Raw genomic sequence first — 16,815 nt, 5'->3', positions numbered from 1 at the left:
AGGAAGTTCCTTGTGTGTTTCTAAATGCCAGCTTCAAAATATTTCCAGAGTTCCTGAGCAAAATGTCCCAGAACTGAAACTGGTGTCAAGTTCCCTGGGGAGATGCAGCTGGGCTGGGGGTCAGGATGGCTACCCCAGTAGTCAGGATAGGAAAGAGAGCAGTGGTATTGGGCTGGGCAGGCACTAGCGCAGAGTGGGCTTCAAAATCTCCAACGGGCTGAGTCAAGTTCAGATGAATCCAGCACCCCTGGGAGGATGGAGAGTAGCTGGTGGATGGGGTTGGTGTGGTGGACTGGCCCTATTCCTTCAGCAACACTCTGGCCCTATTCCTTCCCCCAGCCCCTGTAGGGCTGGGTTACTTCCTGCCTCGCTGACTTTGGGGTTGCTCATGTGACCTGCATTGGCCAATGGAATGTGAGCAGACAGGATGTGAGCAGAGGCTCTAAATACACTTGTGTGGTCCTTCCCTCTTATGTGCCTTTCATTTCCCATGAGAAGAATATGCCCCAGGCTGCCACTGCTCTTTCAGCCTGGTTTTTGGACACATTTAGTTCTGAGATGGCTATTATAGATCTAAGCAGAGATGTGTGTGATTTGGAGTTTAGGGGGTGGTCTGGGTGGAAAGGTATTAACACATGGAGTCATCCATGTAAAGCCTTGAGATGGAGGAGCTCACCAAGGTGTGGCACAGAAGGAGAAGAAGTTCACTGACGGAGTCTTGGTTTCTTCCAATATTTACAGGTCAGAGCTATGAGAAGGAATCAGCAAGAACATAGACACATAGCAGCCAGGAAGGCAGGCAGACAACTAGGCCGATCACAGGTCCTGGGAGCCACAGGGAGAGAAGGCTCAGAGCTGGATAGAGCCATCAGATGTGTCCGACACTGCCGATGGGTCAGTGAGATGACGATGGAGAACTGACCTGTGGGTTTAGCGACAGGGAAGTTGTCACTATCCTTGACACGAATATATTCTGTGCAGTCGTGGGGTAAAAGTATTAACAGAGGGGATTCAGGAGAGAATAAGAGGAGGGAGATTTGCAAGTGTAGGCAATTCTTACCAAAGTTTTACTCAGAAATGAAGGAGAGAAATGGGCTATAGCCCAAGGGGGAAATGACATCAAGATAGATTTTTTCAAATATGGGATAAAATATAATAAGTTTGAATGCTGATGAGAGAGATCCAGGACAAGAGAAGAAACTGAGATGCAGCAGGGATGGGGGCGTGATGACAGCGGTTCATCCACTGTGCCAGGGAAAGGTTGAGGGTTTGGGTTTACAGGCAAGTGGGCAGATAGAGTAGGGGCCCTTGGGGACATTCTCTTCCAGTTGCATCAATTTTCTCAATGAAACAGGAAGCCAGGTCATCAACAAAGCGTAAGTAGGTGGGAGGTGAAGAAGAAACTATGACAGAGTCACCCAGGAGAGCTGAAGAATGAATGGACCGAGGGTGTGTAGCTTGCATGCTGTCCAGCAGTGACTGTCCTGAGCACTTGGTATTTGCTATCTACTAAAGCCTCACAGCAGCCCTATGAAGTGGGCCCTACTATTTGCTCCCTTCACATAGGAGAAAATTGAAGCACGGAGTAGTTAAGAAACTTGTCCAAAGTCACACAGCACATGGTAGAAGCCGGGATTTGAATGCAGTCAATCTGGTTTCAGGGTCCAAATGCTGAATCGTAGGTTAGGTTGACCCAGTTAAACATATGAAAGCCTGTCACGGAACTGAACTAAATAGAATGAGGGTTGAATTAACGTTGTGGTGAAGCCACTGTGTCAAGCTCTGTTCTAGATTCCTTTGCAAAAACTCTGTGAGTCATGATTACTGTCAACCCCATTTTACTGATGAGGACATGAGGCCTGGGAAGAATCAGTTGCTTGCTGAAAGTTGCAGAGCTAGGAAATGGAAGAACTGAGTTTTGAAGCCATGTTGGTTTGATTCTAAAGCGCACACCCTGCACACAATATCAAAGACCCTCACGTGGGCAGACCCTGCGTGGGTCTGCCCAGCTGAAGCTGATTTAGCTAAGGACGTCAAAACCCTCCTTACCTCAGGCTGGGATCACTTGCAACCTTTACCCCGAGCAAGTAGAGAACTTGCTATGTGGTCCTTATAGCGGGAAGAACTTAAAGGAAGGTGACTTTGGGGCAATGCTGGCTGTCTTTCTGACATCTGTATCCCTGGATGCTTGTTGATCTGTTGGGGGAGGAGGAGGAGAGCTTTGATTGACATACATGGTGGGAGTCTTAGAATTTTCTTTTTCTTTTAATTAAAACTATAGCCTTTTATAACAAAAGCACTCATTCTAGTTTCACAAGCATTTCCAAAAACCATTTTCTCAAGAAAGAGTGCTCATAATGCATCATCTTCACTGAACAGCCACCCACTTCCTCAAATGCAAGGAAGCAGACAGTTAAGAAAAAAAAAAAAAAGCCAGAGGCGGCAGTTGTTTATCACAACCTCGCCTCAGCGAGGCCTGAGATTCTTTCAAATAGGAGCTTTGCTTCCCATGACGCAGAGGGAAGTATCAACCGGGATCTTTCTGGTAAAACTGAAAGCAAGAAAAGCCGGTGCCAGCCCCCTGGGGGACTGTGGGGCTGGGGCGGCGTGGGTGCCATCCCCCAAGTGACAGATGGATGGACCTTTCAACTGAGAAAAAGGAGGAGACACATTGGCAAATCAACCTCACACCTAAGATTGCTGGTGAAGCAATCGTAAGGGGGAACAAAAACAGACACCAGCTCGAAAAGACAAGAAGGGCGCAAACTTTGCCAGGCTCGCCGCTTCACCAACTGCTCACCGGAACCAGAAGCAAAATGTCCCTGAAATTGCCCAGGAACTGGGATTTCAACCTGAAAGTGGAGGCTGCGAAAATAGGTATGGTCATCATTTTCCGTTGCCTCTGGGGTTCTTGTACTTCAGCACCCACCATTTGCATGTTGGTCTGCAGGGAGCACAGTCTACTTAAAAATGGATCTCCCAGCAAATCTGAGTTTGGGGGGAAATTTGCATTCAAATTGATATGTTGGCTCAAAGTTCTAACAGGCTGGGAGGAGGTGGCATTGGAATGGAGTTCCTTGGTGTGCGGGATCTGGGGTACGTCGGATGGTCTAAGGCTACAGAGCACACACAAAACTGTGAGTTTTTTTTTGCCACATGTCATGGAAGAGTCATTTCCCTCCTGTTTGGAAATTCATCCATGTTTTGAATGGTTTTCAACAGGAGCACAAAGACTGGAGTCTTTTGAAGTGCTCAATCTGTAAGTAAACTCAATGGGTGTTCTGTTTAGTGAGCCCAGGGCGGGGTCAAGGTGGGGCTACTTGTTGCAAAGAATAGACAGTAAGGACAAGACAGGAACGTAGAGATGTTTAAAGATATGATAAAGACAATTTTACAGGCTCTGGAACTGGGACAGGAAGTAAGACATGTGAATGTTTCTTCATTGGGAGATAAAGACAATTTTAAAGGAAAAGAATGGGAGAGAATTCTTAGAAGAGTTGGAAAAGAGATGCACTTTTGATTAATCATCTTAATACTAATTAAGATACTCTGGCCTTTAATCCAGATCCTTTCCTTCTAATGATGGTGCTGACACATTCAGTTTAATCTGTTATACAATTGTTAGCATGAGGTTCTTTATGTAGATTTTTTCTATTGTTAAGTTGATCATAGTAATTTAGGGTAGAGCAATTGGGCTGAAAGTGATTGCCTGTGTTTTACACAAATCTCACCCATATAATGAGATGACTTCCTTGATATTAGACATAGATAAGCGTTAGGTGTTTTTAACAGCTTGGTGGAGTTTTGCTTAGAACGAGGTCTAGATTTGAATCGCTAATGGTGGTTTGTGTGCTACTAAAGTAAGTGCCCACAAACAGGGAGTGTTAATGATGTAGGTCTGAGAAAGGATTGGAAAGAAAACTAGGTAATCAGAGAAGCCATTTATCTTGGTAATCAGAGGGGATTATTAATCCCTGGTTATCATTCCCTAACCAAGCTATTGTGTGCTGAGGTCAGTTCAGAGAAAAGGTAGTGTTCATACTTCTTACAGAAGCAAGACATTTTTCTCGTAACTACCATTGATATAAATGTGCTCAGCTAATGGTCAATCTATGTCATAAAAATTGTTTACAAGTAAAACGTCCGTGGTTCTATTCCTTTGAAAGTGTCGTGCTTCTACGTACATAAGGTCATTCTGCCCTCTCACCATCTGTGTTTCAACAGGTGTCAGAGTCTTACTCTCTTACGGTTTAAAAATGGGAAACTTGAGACAGTTAATAGTTAAATGATTTTTTTTTCCCCAGGATGTAGGAAGTCACTACATTAGAGCTCAAGTCTGCAAATGCTCAGTCTGAGGACTAAATTGGGTGGATTTCATGATTTTTAGCAGGGTCTCCTGAAGCGTGGTCCCATGGATAGCCTGCATCTGAGTGACCACAAGTGCTCGCTGAAAGTACATATTTCTGGGCACCATCCTTACAAAATCAGAATCTCTGGAGGTTGGCCCAGGATTCTGCACTTTAACAAGCACCCTCCCCTTCCGCCCCCACCTGATGAAGAACTCCTGCTGTAGGTGCTGAGGTCCGAGTTCACTAGCCTCAGAGAGTTAGCATCCATGTAGCACAGAGCATAGCGCCTGGACTTACCAGGCACACGATAAATATTTGTTGGCGAATGACTGTTTGCCTACAAGCAGATAATATTATTTAGTATTATTTAATATGAAAAAAATAATAATGTCATGATGAAATATAGAGGATCCTTTGTCATTATCCATGCCATCTACAAGTTTGTCACCCTGAAGGACTGGACTTCTGTAGAACGCATTTGTGAGTGTCACGTAAACTAGAGTTCAGCTCATGAGCCGAGTCCTCTGAGGGGGGAGAGTCACTGACTCAGTCACAGGACTTCTGGTCCCCTCTCCAGCGTCCTGTATCCAGATGCAACTGTAGGAACTGGCTGAACAATACATCAAAGAAGCTCACCTATTAGGAAGAAGTGTGGAACTGGAGTCATGTCAGGAAAGCCAATAATCTGTGGGTTTTTGCAGCCCAGATAGTAAGGAGTAGATCAGGTTTTCTTAACCTGGACACCACTGGCATTTTGGCAATGGATACATCTTTGTTGCGGGAACTTATCCCCAGATATTGCCAAGTGTTCCCTGGGGGTAAGGGTGAGGGTAATATCTTCCCTAGTTGAGAACCACTGGAGTAGATAATCACTTAAAGGGTGGATTTATAAGGTCACTTGGGATGAGAACCCAAATATTAACTCACGTTTCACTCTCTAGCTCAATTTTCAGGAGCTTCTTTTTGAGATATGACCTCAGAGGGATGGTCCATAGCTTAGAAAGGACATCAAGATGGACATTTGTTAGGGAAATAGCAAAGCACTGACTCACAATGTGGCCCAGGAAGGGGACCCAGCTTTTTCTTCATGAGCTGCACTTCTAGTTTCCCCTAAATCCTTTGGGTGCTGAGCCAGGGCTGGTATGAAAGTGAAAGTCTCTGAGAGTGAGGGGAGGGACTCTCCACTGTACTTCCATCTCAGAGCTGAGGGGTCCTTGCTGGATGACAGGACTGACCTGAGACCACCACCATGGGCCTGCCAGCTCTTTGTGCTATGATGGGAGAACATGACACAGCCCATCTTGCATCTGAGCTATTGATCCTGGGCAGGGGTGGGGAGGGAGCAGGGGTTGGAAGAGAAAGGGAATGCAGAACAGAGTCTTGACTTGAGATGGTGCCCGGAGCACACATCTCTTCCTTTGATCCTTTACATCATCAATTGTAGTCCAGCAATTAGAACAGTGACAGCTTTTCACTGCATTCATGAACTGTTACTCAAATATTTTATTCTTTCTGAATTGTCCTCACGGGAGGGCAGTTTCTAGGACACAGCATCCTTTCTTGCATGCTCCCTAGGGGTCTGGCACACCTAGAGCCTGCGTGCAGGTGGGTCATTGAGAGGGCAGTGACCATCCAAGGGGAGCGCCCTGTGCCCTGGGGTTTGGGAGCCTTTAGTTGGAAGACAATGGGGTGAATTGCAGGACCACCCATACTGAAAACCCATTTTTTCTCAGTCTCCCTAAGACAAAATAGGGGAGAAGTGGGCTTAGTGGGTGTGTGATTCTGAAATACATAATGAAAGTGACTGTGGAGGGGTAGTTGTTTTCAACTTTTTTCCTCCCTGAAATTTAATATTGAAAAAAAAAAACCCTATTCAGAAACAAAAATTCATTTATTATAGTTTTCAAATAATGCCAATAGTGAGGGATTTTTACTACTTGATATTTTTCCATTTGACAGTAACCTAATCATTAGTTGTCCAACATGGGGTCTAGTTTTGCCTTTTAGAAAATTGGAGTAAGAGGAATGAAAACATCTGTTACTTAAGACTTTCATAACTAGACCAACTTATAAAACCATAAGGCTTTATGCAATGTAGATTATTATTCTTATTAAAAGAAGGAATTTGAGACCAGTCTGGGCAACATAGTGAGACCTAGTCTCTACAAAATTTTTTTTTAAAAAATTAGCCAGGCATGCTGTCGTGTGCATGTAGTCTCGGCTACTTTGGAAGCTGAGGTGGGAGGATCGCTTCAGCCCAGGGATTTGAGGTTACAGTGAGCTTTGACTTTGCTACTGCACTCCAGCTTGCATGGAAGAGTGAGACCCTGTCTCTAAAAAAGAAAAAAAGAAAGAAAATAGTTTTAGATAGATAGATTTGTAGGTAGATATATAGATACATAGAAATAGAATTGAATGTATAAAGAAATCCTACAAGTTATTAAAAAATAGTTTTAAAAATGATTAAAAACATGAATAGACATTTTACAGAACAGAAATAATACTTGGCCAATAAACATATGACAGTATACTTAATCGCAAGAATCAGGGAATGCAAATTAAAAGCACAACAACATATTTGTTCTCACCCACCAAATTGGCTGAAATACCAAGTGTTTTCAAGGATGTGGATAGGCTCTCTCACGCTGGGGATACAACCATTTGGGAAGAGCATTCGGCATTGCTTAGTGAAGCTGATGAGGCACGAACTCTGCAAGCAGCTCTTCCGCTCCTGTACCACCCCCAGAGAAGCCCTGTGCATGTGAACCAGAATAAATGCACAGAATTTTCATGGCAGTATTGTTTTTAATGACAGGAGACAGGGAACAACCCAAACGTCCATCAGTAACAGAATGGAAAGATAAACTGTAGCATCTTTATAAAATGGAATGTTACGCAAGAGCAGGGAGTAATTAACTAGAGTTACACATTTAAATGAGATTAAACAGGCAAAACTTAATATTGAGCAAAAAAAGGAAGTCCCAGAAAAACAGAATGATATTCATTTATGTTAAGGTTAAAAACTATGTATGTATGCCTATATGGCAAAACTATAAAGAAAAGCAAGGAATTGACTGATACAAAATTCAGGGTTGCCAATATTTCTGAAGGGGGAAGGAAGGCAAATGCATTTGGGAAGCTTCAAAGATACTTAACCTTAGTAGTAGGTACATCAGAGTTTATTTTAGTACTGTATGTCAAATGAGCAAAGAAACAAACATATAAGTAAGCCCTCAAAAATCTGGAGGAATATAAACCATTTGTTAATAGTTGTTAACTATGGGTGAAGGATTTATGGGTGAGACATACCCAAACATATATGTTTTATTATTTTGTGAGTATTTTCTAGGTTTTCTATAATGAGTAAGTATTGACTGTGTTATTAAAAATACCCAGAGCTAAGACACATTCCAAAGTGCTGGCCAGGCATGGTGGCCCAGGGTTTTATAGAGGGCACACACTCTTTGGTGACCCAGCAGCCAGCTCCGGAGCCCTTGTCTGGCTGAAGAGGCTCTAACAAGCCAGGCCCACGCCTCGTCTTCAGGGTACTTTCTGGACCTCCAGTCCCGGGGTACAGGGCTTTCTTGAAAGGGCTACATGGCTTCCTAGTGACCAGGACAGCCTGCTCGAGCCTATTTTGTACATTATCTGAACACTGAAGTACTGGTTCCCCAGACTGGGAATCCCAAAACCATGCAGCCTGTGCTGAGCTGGTCTGTGTTTGGTGTTCAGCTTTGGTATAAGTTTTCTTTACAATTCATTGCCAAACTTACTGTGTGCTAATCCAGACCATCCCGAGTTCCGGACTGAGCACAGTTCATTTGTTGTGGCCGAAACCTTTGCACACCCTGAGCAGCTCCCAGTCCCTGATGGACAAAGATTCCCACACAAGCCTTCCTTAGACAGTGCGCACTGGCACAAGGGGGTGCTCCTTCCAGGGCCCACAGCCCACTGTATGCAAAGGTGATGTCATCATTCCTTGTTCCAGTAAAAATGTCTGTCCCTATCTTGTCATTGACTTAACCTTCAGGTTTAAATTAAATTCTTTCCACAAGGTGCATGCCCAGGTTGACAGCCTCCTGGCCACCTGGGGAACAAGGACTGGTGTCATCTCTGGGCCTCCTGTGGCAGCAGCAGCAGAGTGAGGCCCGATCTAAGTGGTGATGGGAAGACAGAACCTGGTTTTATGCCCATTCATGCACAAAGGACCCCCTGCAGACACTAGCCGAGGTTGGCTTAGATTCTGTGCTTTGTGTTAGCCTGGGAGCCAGTGCACTGGGATCGGCAGAGGCCAGCTCAAGTGGCTCTTGGTGCCTGTGTCTCTGAAAGTGGGTCTGGGCTGAGTTGCCCCGTGGCCTGGCGTGGGTTACATCACCATACGCAGCTTACAGTAGTGGCGGCGCTGCCACCTCCGCCTCTCACACAACACAGTTTATAAAGCGTCTTCACAGACAGTCCAGTGGGAAGACTCTATGGAGACTCCCCAGAGCTGCAGTGTGGTCATTTGAGTAAGGAGTGCCCACTACGGGGGTATAGAAAGATCCTAGGAATAAGTTGGTGACAATGGTCCTTCACACACAAGACAGCTGGAAAGAAAAGACTCTTGCATGAGGCAGCACGTGTCAACTAATTAGGTAAGTTCAAAGGGAGATGGGGGGTATAGAGAGCAGAAGCAAAGCCCCAGCTGCAGCCACAGCAATTGAAACCAACCCTGGTGAGATGCAGGGAGCCTGAGGCAGAGCCCCGGCGGCCGAGGCACAGGCCGGCCACAGGGATTGCACCACAGCAGGGCATGGAAGTTTTGTAGAGTCCCCAGACAGGAACTGAGATACGAAACTTACAAAGAGGCATAATTTACATTTCTTGTCTTATGCTTTACTCATCATCATTTTTCCCTTTGAAATCTCGTTTAGAAACTAAAACTCACTTTACAAAAAATAAAAAAAGATACCTGTAGATCTGGCAGTGAAATCTAAAGACAGCCCCGCAGAGCCTGTGGGCAGGTCGGGGCACGGAAAGGACTGCAATGCAAGGAGAGACGGCTGTTAGGGGAACGGCTATGGGAGCCCCAGGGGGTGCCTGTGAGGAGGAATTATGGTCCCGCCACCCTGTCCCCATCACTGTCATTCCCTTTCTTTAAGATACCGGTGTGTATATTCCTCAGTGAGTCCCAGACTTGCCATTTCTCTTACGCTGACTTTCCTGCACAGTCTCTGCTTCTTTGGAGAGGCAGAAAGCTTTACAATTTTGTACAGCTTCTCCTCTTGAAGGGATTAAACGGAAAGTCCTTATGATCCGGCCCTGCTCACCTGTCCTGTCTCTTGCCACGCCCCCTGTGAACACACACACACACACACACACACACACACTGATACTTGAGCCACATTGCACCTTCTGCAGCTCCCTGCTCTTTCTCATCTGCTTGGAGCCTTCTCCCATCCACGGCTCCCTGACCACCACCCAATTCCTGCCCATGCTGTGGTCACAGTGCAGACAACTTGTCACTGGGAGTCTCTAAGTCCACTAAGCCCTGGAAAGAGAGAATAATAATCCTTTTCCAAGCCACTTAAATGGAGACATTTACCGCTCTGGAAGATTTTGGACTTCCTTAGAGGTGAGAGCTGTGAAATGCTTCTGAATGTCCATGATCTGAGTCAACCTACCAACGAACTGATCCTTTGGGCTTTGAGCGAAAGGATTTGTCCTTAATGAAATATGTGACACCGGCACTGTAGACCCTCACTGGAGAGAATAACCTTGATGTGTCTGACAAAAGTGGCGCTGGCAGAAGATTGTCTAAGGGCTGACTTGTGCGTTGTGGCTTCTGGACAGGAGTGGCAGAGGCAGGAATGTGCGTGGTCCAGGAAAGACTGCGTGAGTTCGGGACCCTGGCTAGGCAGCCATGAACCTGGGACAAGTGGCTCAGCTTCTACAAATAAGATTTTAATAGCACATATGCTGAGAGGAAGAAAATACTTCACGCACACGGTGTATGTTGGGTGCTCAGCAAACATCTGTTTCCTTTCTTTATAGACGATCCTATTTCCAACCTCAGATCAGACTAGAGGCTGTCCTTGGATGACATTATCTTGGTGCCCTCACAAAACAGGGCTCACTGAGCTGCGCTTTAATCCTCAGTTTTCGTCTTTCCTGCAAGCAATGATTTCATGACATCTGCTCCTAATTGTGTTGGAAAAATGAGAAGGAGGAGTGGACAATGCCAGTGACTCCTGTGTCTAACTCTCTGTGAGAAAGTTATTCAGGAATTCAGTGCTCAGAAATAACTTTGTCTTCTTGGAGGAACTGCTATGCTTCCTCAAAGACAGTAATTCAACTTACTGTGTTCCCCTCTTTGGCTGCCAGGAAGCTGAGCTAAATTGAAAGTTTAATCACAACTACCTCTGCCCATTGGATTAGCATACATATATTCTTTGTCTTTGATAAGAGTTTATGTGTTCATGGCAATTAATTTTCTATTTCAATATGAAAGCCTCATTAAGTCTTTTCTTTGATGAAGAGAGAATAAGAATATCAATACACAATGTATCAATACACAGTGCCTCAGATAGCCTGTGGGTAGACTTCATACTTTTTAGTGGCAACTGAACATCACAATTTTTTGATGAAAGTTTCAAAGAACATCAAAGTTCTGTGGATCATTTCTTTTATTTAAAGGTTCATAAATGAAAACAAAATTTTGTGGTCACTCATATTCTTTCCCTGGATTACATACAATTATGGTATCTTCAATACATTCAAACCAGTCATTTCATTTCATTCATTCATTCCTAAAACATTTATTTGCCCACCTCTATGTGATAGGTACTTTTTAAGGCTCATTCCCCTGCTGTGCTTCCCAAGTTGAGAGCACCCCTCACCCACACATCCACCTTTCTAAAGAATCTCTCAACTTTGCAATCACCACATATTCTCCATAAGCTGTGATGTGTCTGTCACCAGGACTGTGCCTGACTCAGGTGACAGCTGCTTCACTCTCTCCCTTCAGCTCCACGTTACCCATCCATCCCCACAATGCGCACACACAGATCTTAGTTCTAGACGGGGCGGGCTGTTCTCTGCCGCTGGAATTCTTGCGTATGTCTCCTGAACACTTGTGTGCTTCCTTGTTGGTCTGGAGTATCAAAGTGAAAGAGGAAGCATACAGGATAGAGTTTCTGAGTCTGACGTGAATAATTGTTAATATTTTAAAATAATTTTATAATGCCTACAAAAAGAATTTTCTAACAAAGTCTAAACTAACTGTAATCGAACAAGCCAGCTACAGTACAGTGGTTAGAAAGCTGGCTTTGGAGTCAGATTGCCTGAATTTGAATCCCAGTATCTCTAATTGCCAGCTGTGTGACCTTGGTCCTCAGGTTTTTCAGCTATAAAATGGGTGTAATCATAGTGCTAACTCATGCGGCTATTGTGAGGATTAGAGGAGATGATCTATGTCAAACCCTTACCATAATAGCTGGCACATGGTAGGTGCTTCATAAACACTAGCTGGAATTATTACTGTCATGGGCAGTACTGCAATCGAGGTCTGATATCAACTCCTTCAAACCAAGTCGTTGGTGAGAACCACGGCCAGCAGTGCTTGGGTTTTGTTGGTCTTGGTCAAGTTTAATTCTTTCTTTTCTTTACACACACGGCCTCTACAACATCTGCAGACCCCCTTTCCTGCCCCATGTCCATCTCTGGCCCACAGCAAAGATGCTGGTCTGTAGTTGGCTGGCTGTGTTTTGTTTCTTACCCTTTATGCCTCCAATTGCCACGTGTTCAGTCTTTCCTTAATTCACATGAATTTTATCCGTCATGCTTGCATAGCTATGCTTGTTTTCTTGTTTTGGGTTTAGTTTTGTTTGCTTGGTTTTGCCAGTTGTCTCCAAATCAGCAAAATGCCAGAGTTGTGACTTTCCAATAAGGATAATGATAGCTTCTGGTAAGTGTCCGGCAGACCCTGCTGAAGAAGTGTCATGGTCTCTGTGCTGTTATGGCAGGAGCAGTTCCTCAAACTACTTTCCTTACTTTGGGCAGGAAAAGGGGGACTCTGGGTTGTACACTCCTCAGAAGACCTTCCTTTGTGACTTAGGAGCCACTTCCCCAGACTTGCTGACCCCTTTCCTACTGTCACTTGTCCTCTGGCTAGGAAGGGAGGCTGAAACTTGTTTGTTTGGGCCTCCCTGGGGCTCAGTGGTTAACTGTTTGTGATCACTTCCATGTGGGTGGCAGCAGTACCAGAGTAGGGTTTCCTGTTTGCCGTAAGAATCCTGCACCTGGCCTACATTCAGATCATTATTTGTTGGGAATTGTGAAGGAACAACAGGACCTTCGAAATGAGGCTCCTGTCTTTCTTGCCCTCAATTCTGCTGCTGCTACCCAAGGATTCTTGTGTGTTGTTTCCCTCTAACTACTGTTCTACATTTTATCTCATGCACCTGGTCACTTTGCTAATAGGCGAGGAATCTTGTGAACACAAGTCAGAGTTATGATGATAACAGATATCGAGTTGTCACCTCCAGTCTATTCTCAGCCCAGGCCCTTTGTGTGCTGCATGAGACCAACCTGTTTGATACGCCTTTTGGCGCTGATCTGTTCCCTCTGAGTAATCCAAATTCTCCCTCCCAGCTGGCGGAATGAGCTGACCGGATTGGCCTGAGACTCAGGGAGCTCCTGGGACATGGAGCTCTCAGTGTGAAACTCAGAAAAGTCACCCAAGAATCAGCTGTCAAGGCCTGAGAAAGCAAAATATTTTGAGAAAACAAATACCACAATGGTGATAGGTACTCTGTATATTTTTTTAATTGAATTTCCCATGAGGCCACACAGTTTATAGGGTAAAAATTGAGTTGTAAGAAAACATTTTTAAACCCAGCCATACTGTTCGTTCTTTCTAATACCCATGGTTAGAAGTCCTTCCAAATTCATTTTTGAGCCTACTTGAAGGTGCCATGCTGGCTTCCTCCATTGATTCTCTTGTGGAATCTTTTATTCTTGCTCACACTTTCTCTGGAAGGATTGGGGGCCACAGTTGTCAGTCAGTAGATTGCGGGGTACTTGCCAGAATCACACAAAAATTCTTGCCCTCGTGGATCCTATATCTTACTCCTAAGTTTGCATTCTACTTTCTGCATTTTATTTTTCAACTCTACCCCTCTCTCCCCATCCACATGGCCACAATTCATTTCCTCCTGGGAAGCCTTCCTGAATTGCCTACATAGGTTTAGCTGTTCCTTCTTCTGTGAAATCGTAACACTTTGTTTATTTTTCTTCTATTCTGATTGATACGTATTTATTCGACACCTACTAGGTACTGAGCACTGTAGAAGGCTCTAGATGTTAGAAGATTTAAAAAAGATTAAAATTCTGACAGTTTCATTAGAGTCATTTTGAGGAAGCAGGGCTTTCCTGCTAAAGAGAATAGACAATGCAGTGTAACTGATCATGACATTGAAAAAGCTGACAGAGGGTTTGTTTTGTAACTAAAGATTTCCTTATTCCTCTTGAGCCATAGCCTTTAAATATCTACAAGGGGCAAGTTTTTGCATGTTAATTCAAGTCCCTATGCTCCTTCCAAAAACCCACAAATCAAGTTTCCAATCCCAGGTTGCTATTCTAATTTAGAGCCAGTGGAGAGAGCCTGCAGACAACATAGTTGCATTGCCAATGATAAAGGTGATCTGTTTCCATTATTTCTCCCCAAAAGCCCTGAATTTAACCAATTCTCTGGTCAGTGCAAAATTATCCTCATATCTCATCCTTCTGTGGCCTGAAATGCCCAGCATTATAAGGAAAGTGACTGATAATGTAGTCACCTTTGTGTCAGTAAGGTTCCATAACAAAAGTGTTTCTTGAAAGAACAAAAAAGGACTCTCGACTTAACTAAGAGGCTGGACCTGAGTATAGTGAGGGGATCATTGTGAAGGGGGCCCTTGCAGGCAGATAAGCCTGGGTTTGATTTCCAGCTCAGCCTTTTACTACCCCTTTGACTTTGGACAAGTCACATTAATGCCTCTGTGCCTGTTTTCTCATCCGAAAAATGGGGGCAGTAGTTCTGCCTACTTTACAGAGCTGTTAGGTAATGCTTGCCCCAATCAGCTCAGACACTCACAGTCATAAGTAAACCATGTCATCGCCTGTCATTGTAACATCTCTGAAATCTCACTTTCAGACATCCCACTCTGTGCCCACCACATCCTATGTGCCCAGCTCACCCACTCCAGCAATTCTCTGACGTCATCTCGGTGTGCGATATTCCACCGGTCCTATTACTTTTCCACTATTAATTACCATATTACGTCCTCCTTAACATAGATTCCTAAATCTAGCATTAAATCCACTGCTGAATAAGCACGCTTAAATCCTCTTGTCCTCTTTTCTCATCACCACCACCTGGAAAACCCCTAACCCTGTTTAAACCCAACAGTCTGCCTTCTCAGTGCCTGCATCTGGGCAGCTGGACATCACTGGAGAAAATCAGACCCTTGAGCTGCCTGGATTTACTTAAAATTTATGACCAACCACCTTAGATGGGCACTCAACAGAGCCTGACCAGCCTACTACATCTACTGTCGTAGTCCATTTGTGCTGCTATAACAAAATACCTAAGACTGGGTAATTTATAAAGAGCAGAGATTTATTGTTTACAATTCTGGAGGGTGGGAAGCCTGAGGTCAAAGCACCAGCAGGTTCGGTATCTGGTTAAGGCCTATGCCTCATTGACAGTGCCGTCTATGTGACCTCGCATGGCAAAAGGTACGGAAGAAAGAAATGGATGGGTGCTGTGACCTCACATGGTGGAAGAGAGGAAAGGGGTGGACCCAGTCCCTCAAGCCCTTTTATAAAGGTCTTAACGCCATCTGTGACTTGATCGCTTCACAAAGGCTAAACCTCTCAATATTGTTGCATTGGGAATGAAGTTTCAAAGTGAATTTTGGAAAGGACACCATCGTTCAAACCATAGCACCTACTTAGTAAATTTACTCTCCTTTTCCCCAAAATTTTTATGCCTACACTTTTTCTCTTTTCAAGACCTTAAGACCTCCTCCTGTCATCACCCTCACTTATGTGTTTCATAGAGAAAAACATGTGCGACCAAGTGAGAATGACTGTTTTCCTCCCACCAAAGGCTTTTGTCTGTTCACATCTTTACCTCCAGTACTCCCTATAGACATGGACAACAGGGGCCCCCATCTGGAGATCCATATTTTAGAGGCTTCTGCTCTGGTCTTGCTCCAGATATACTCCTCCCTATAGGCAGAGTCTGGCCAAGGGGACATGTCCACATAGACCCTGTGCCCTGCCTGCCCCCTAGACCAACTGTGATTGTGAAATACTCTACACAGATGGCCAGGGGCTGCACAAGAGCTTTCCTGAGTCCTCCCAATTTTTGTTCCCAGGATGGTCGATTGCAGAGAGGCCCAGAGTTTGGACATCTGCACTGGCGTGTCCACATGCATTTGTGTGGAGCCCTCACTGTGAGAAATGGAGCTGGGAGTGGGAAGAGAAGGGACGTGGACTTTAAGACAGGGACCTCCACTTGTCTTCTTGCAACAGGTTCTCAATGATCAGCGATAGACCTGGTCAGTTCTCAAGCAGCAGTAAAACTAATTAAGCGTCGGTGCATGCTCCTCCGCCAGGAAGGGTCACCAGCACTTCATTTCTTGCCAACCCAAGGGTGAATCCTCCATGCTCATCTCACTCAGCTATCCTGTAGCATTGGACGCAGTCATTTTCTCCTTGAAATAGTTTATTTTCAGACTTCCTGGACACCACACCCCGGCTTTCCCTCACCCCATTAGCTGCTCTCTCATGAAGTCTCCTTCGCTATCAGAACTCTTAACATGGAAGTGTCCCAGGCAGGACTGGCTACATCATTTGTGAGGCCTAGTGTGAAATGAAATTGTGGGGTCGCTTGTTAAAAATTTATTGGGAGTTTCAAGATGGTGATAGCAGAGCATTAAACCAAGTGGGGGCCCCCGTGTGAGTTACAGGCTATCCATGTAGCTGGCCCTGGTCCCAGGGCTCAGTCTCCAAATGCTCTGCTCTTCTCTTTATCCAACTTCGAAACCTAGGTGACCTCAGCCCTTAAATTCCACTTGCACTTCTGTCCATTGGCCCCCGCCCCTTTCTGGCTTCTGGACAGCTCAGCATGTCCGCTCTGCTGTCCCCCAGGCCGCTCTCCCCCGCGTGGCCAGCACAGAGTCCTGCATCACCTCTCTCCCACTCCTCCACCCCGGTTCCCTGGCCTTAGTAAGAGGCTCTCCATTCACCAAGTGGCTCAGGCTAAGGTTTAAATAAGATCACAGCTTTTTTTTTTTTTTTCCTCCCCTGTCCTTATAAGGATTGAGTAAGGGCTTGATCCAGAGATATTTCTGACTTTCTTATGGAGAGGGAAGTAGGACTCTCGGTTTCTGAAGCTGGTTTGGAACAGCACGTGATGACTGAGCATTGAGCTATCCCG

General features: G+C 44.9%; 1 protein-coding gene and 1 non-coding gene across 3 annotated transcripts in view; one reads left to right on the top strand and one right to left on the bottom strand.

Annotated features, from left to right (window-relative positions):
* The first annotated feature begins 2,631 nt into the window (after positions 1–2,631).
* The window catches only part of ARHGAP25 (Rho GTPase activating protein 25), an 80,323-nt gene continuing 66,139 nt past the window's right edge, over positions 2,632–16,815 (top strand). For both annotated transcript variants that reach the window (XM_069494273.1, XM_069494272.1), the window contains exon 1: positions 2,632–2,877. In XM_069494273.1, the coding sequence (XP_069350374.1) occupies positions 2,637–2,877 (241 nt within the window). In that variant the 5' untranslated portion in view covers positions 2,632–2,636. The remainder of the gene's footprint in view (positions 2,878–16,815) is intronic.
* Positions 3,384–3,448, bottom strand: LOC138400430 (small nucleolar RNA SNORD22). The gene has a single exon (XR_011236314.1). It is a non-coding gene; the product is annotated as a small nucleolar RNA SNORD22 (small nucleolar RNA).

Source organism: Eulemur rufifrons, chromosome 19 (assembly GCF_041146395.1).
Source record: "Eulemur rufifrons isolate Redbay chromosome 19, OSU_ERuf_1, whole genome shotgun sequence".
NCBI classification, from domain to species: domain Eukaryota; kingdom Metazoa; phylum Chordata; class Mammalia; order Primates; family Lemuridae; genus Eulemur; species Eulemur rufifrons.
This window is presented reverse-complemented; position numbering and strand designations above follow the sequence as displayed.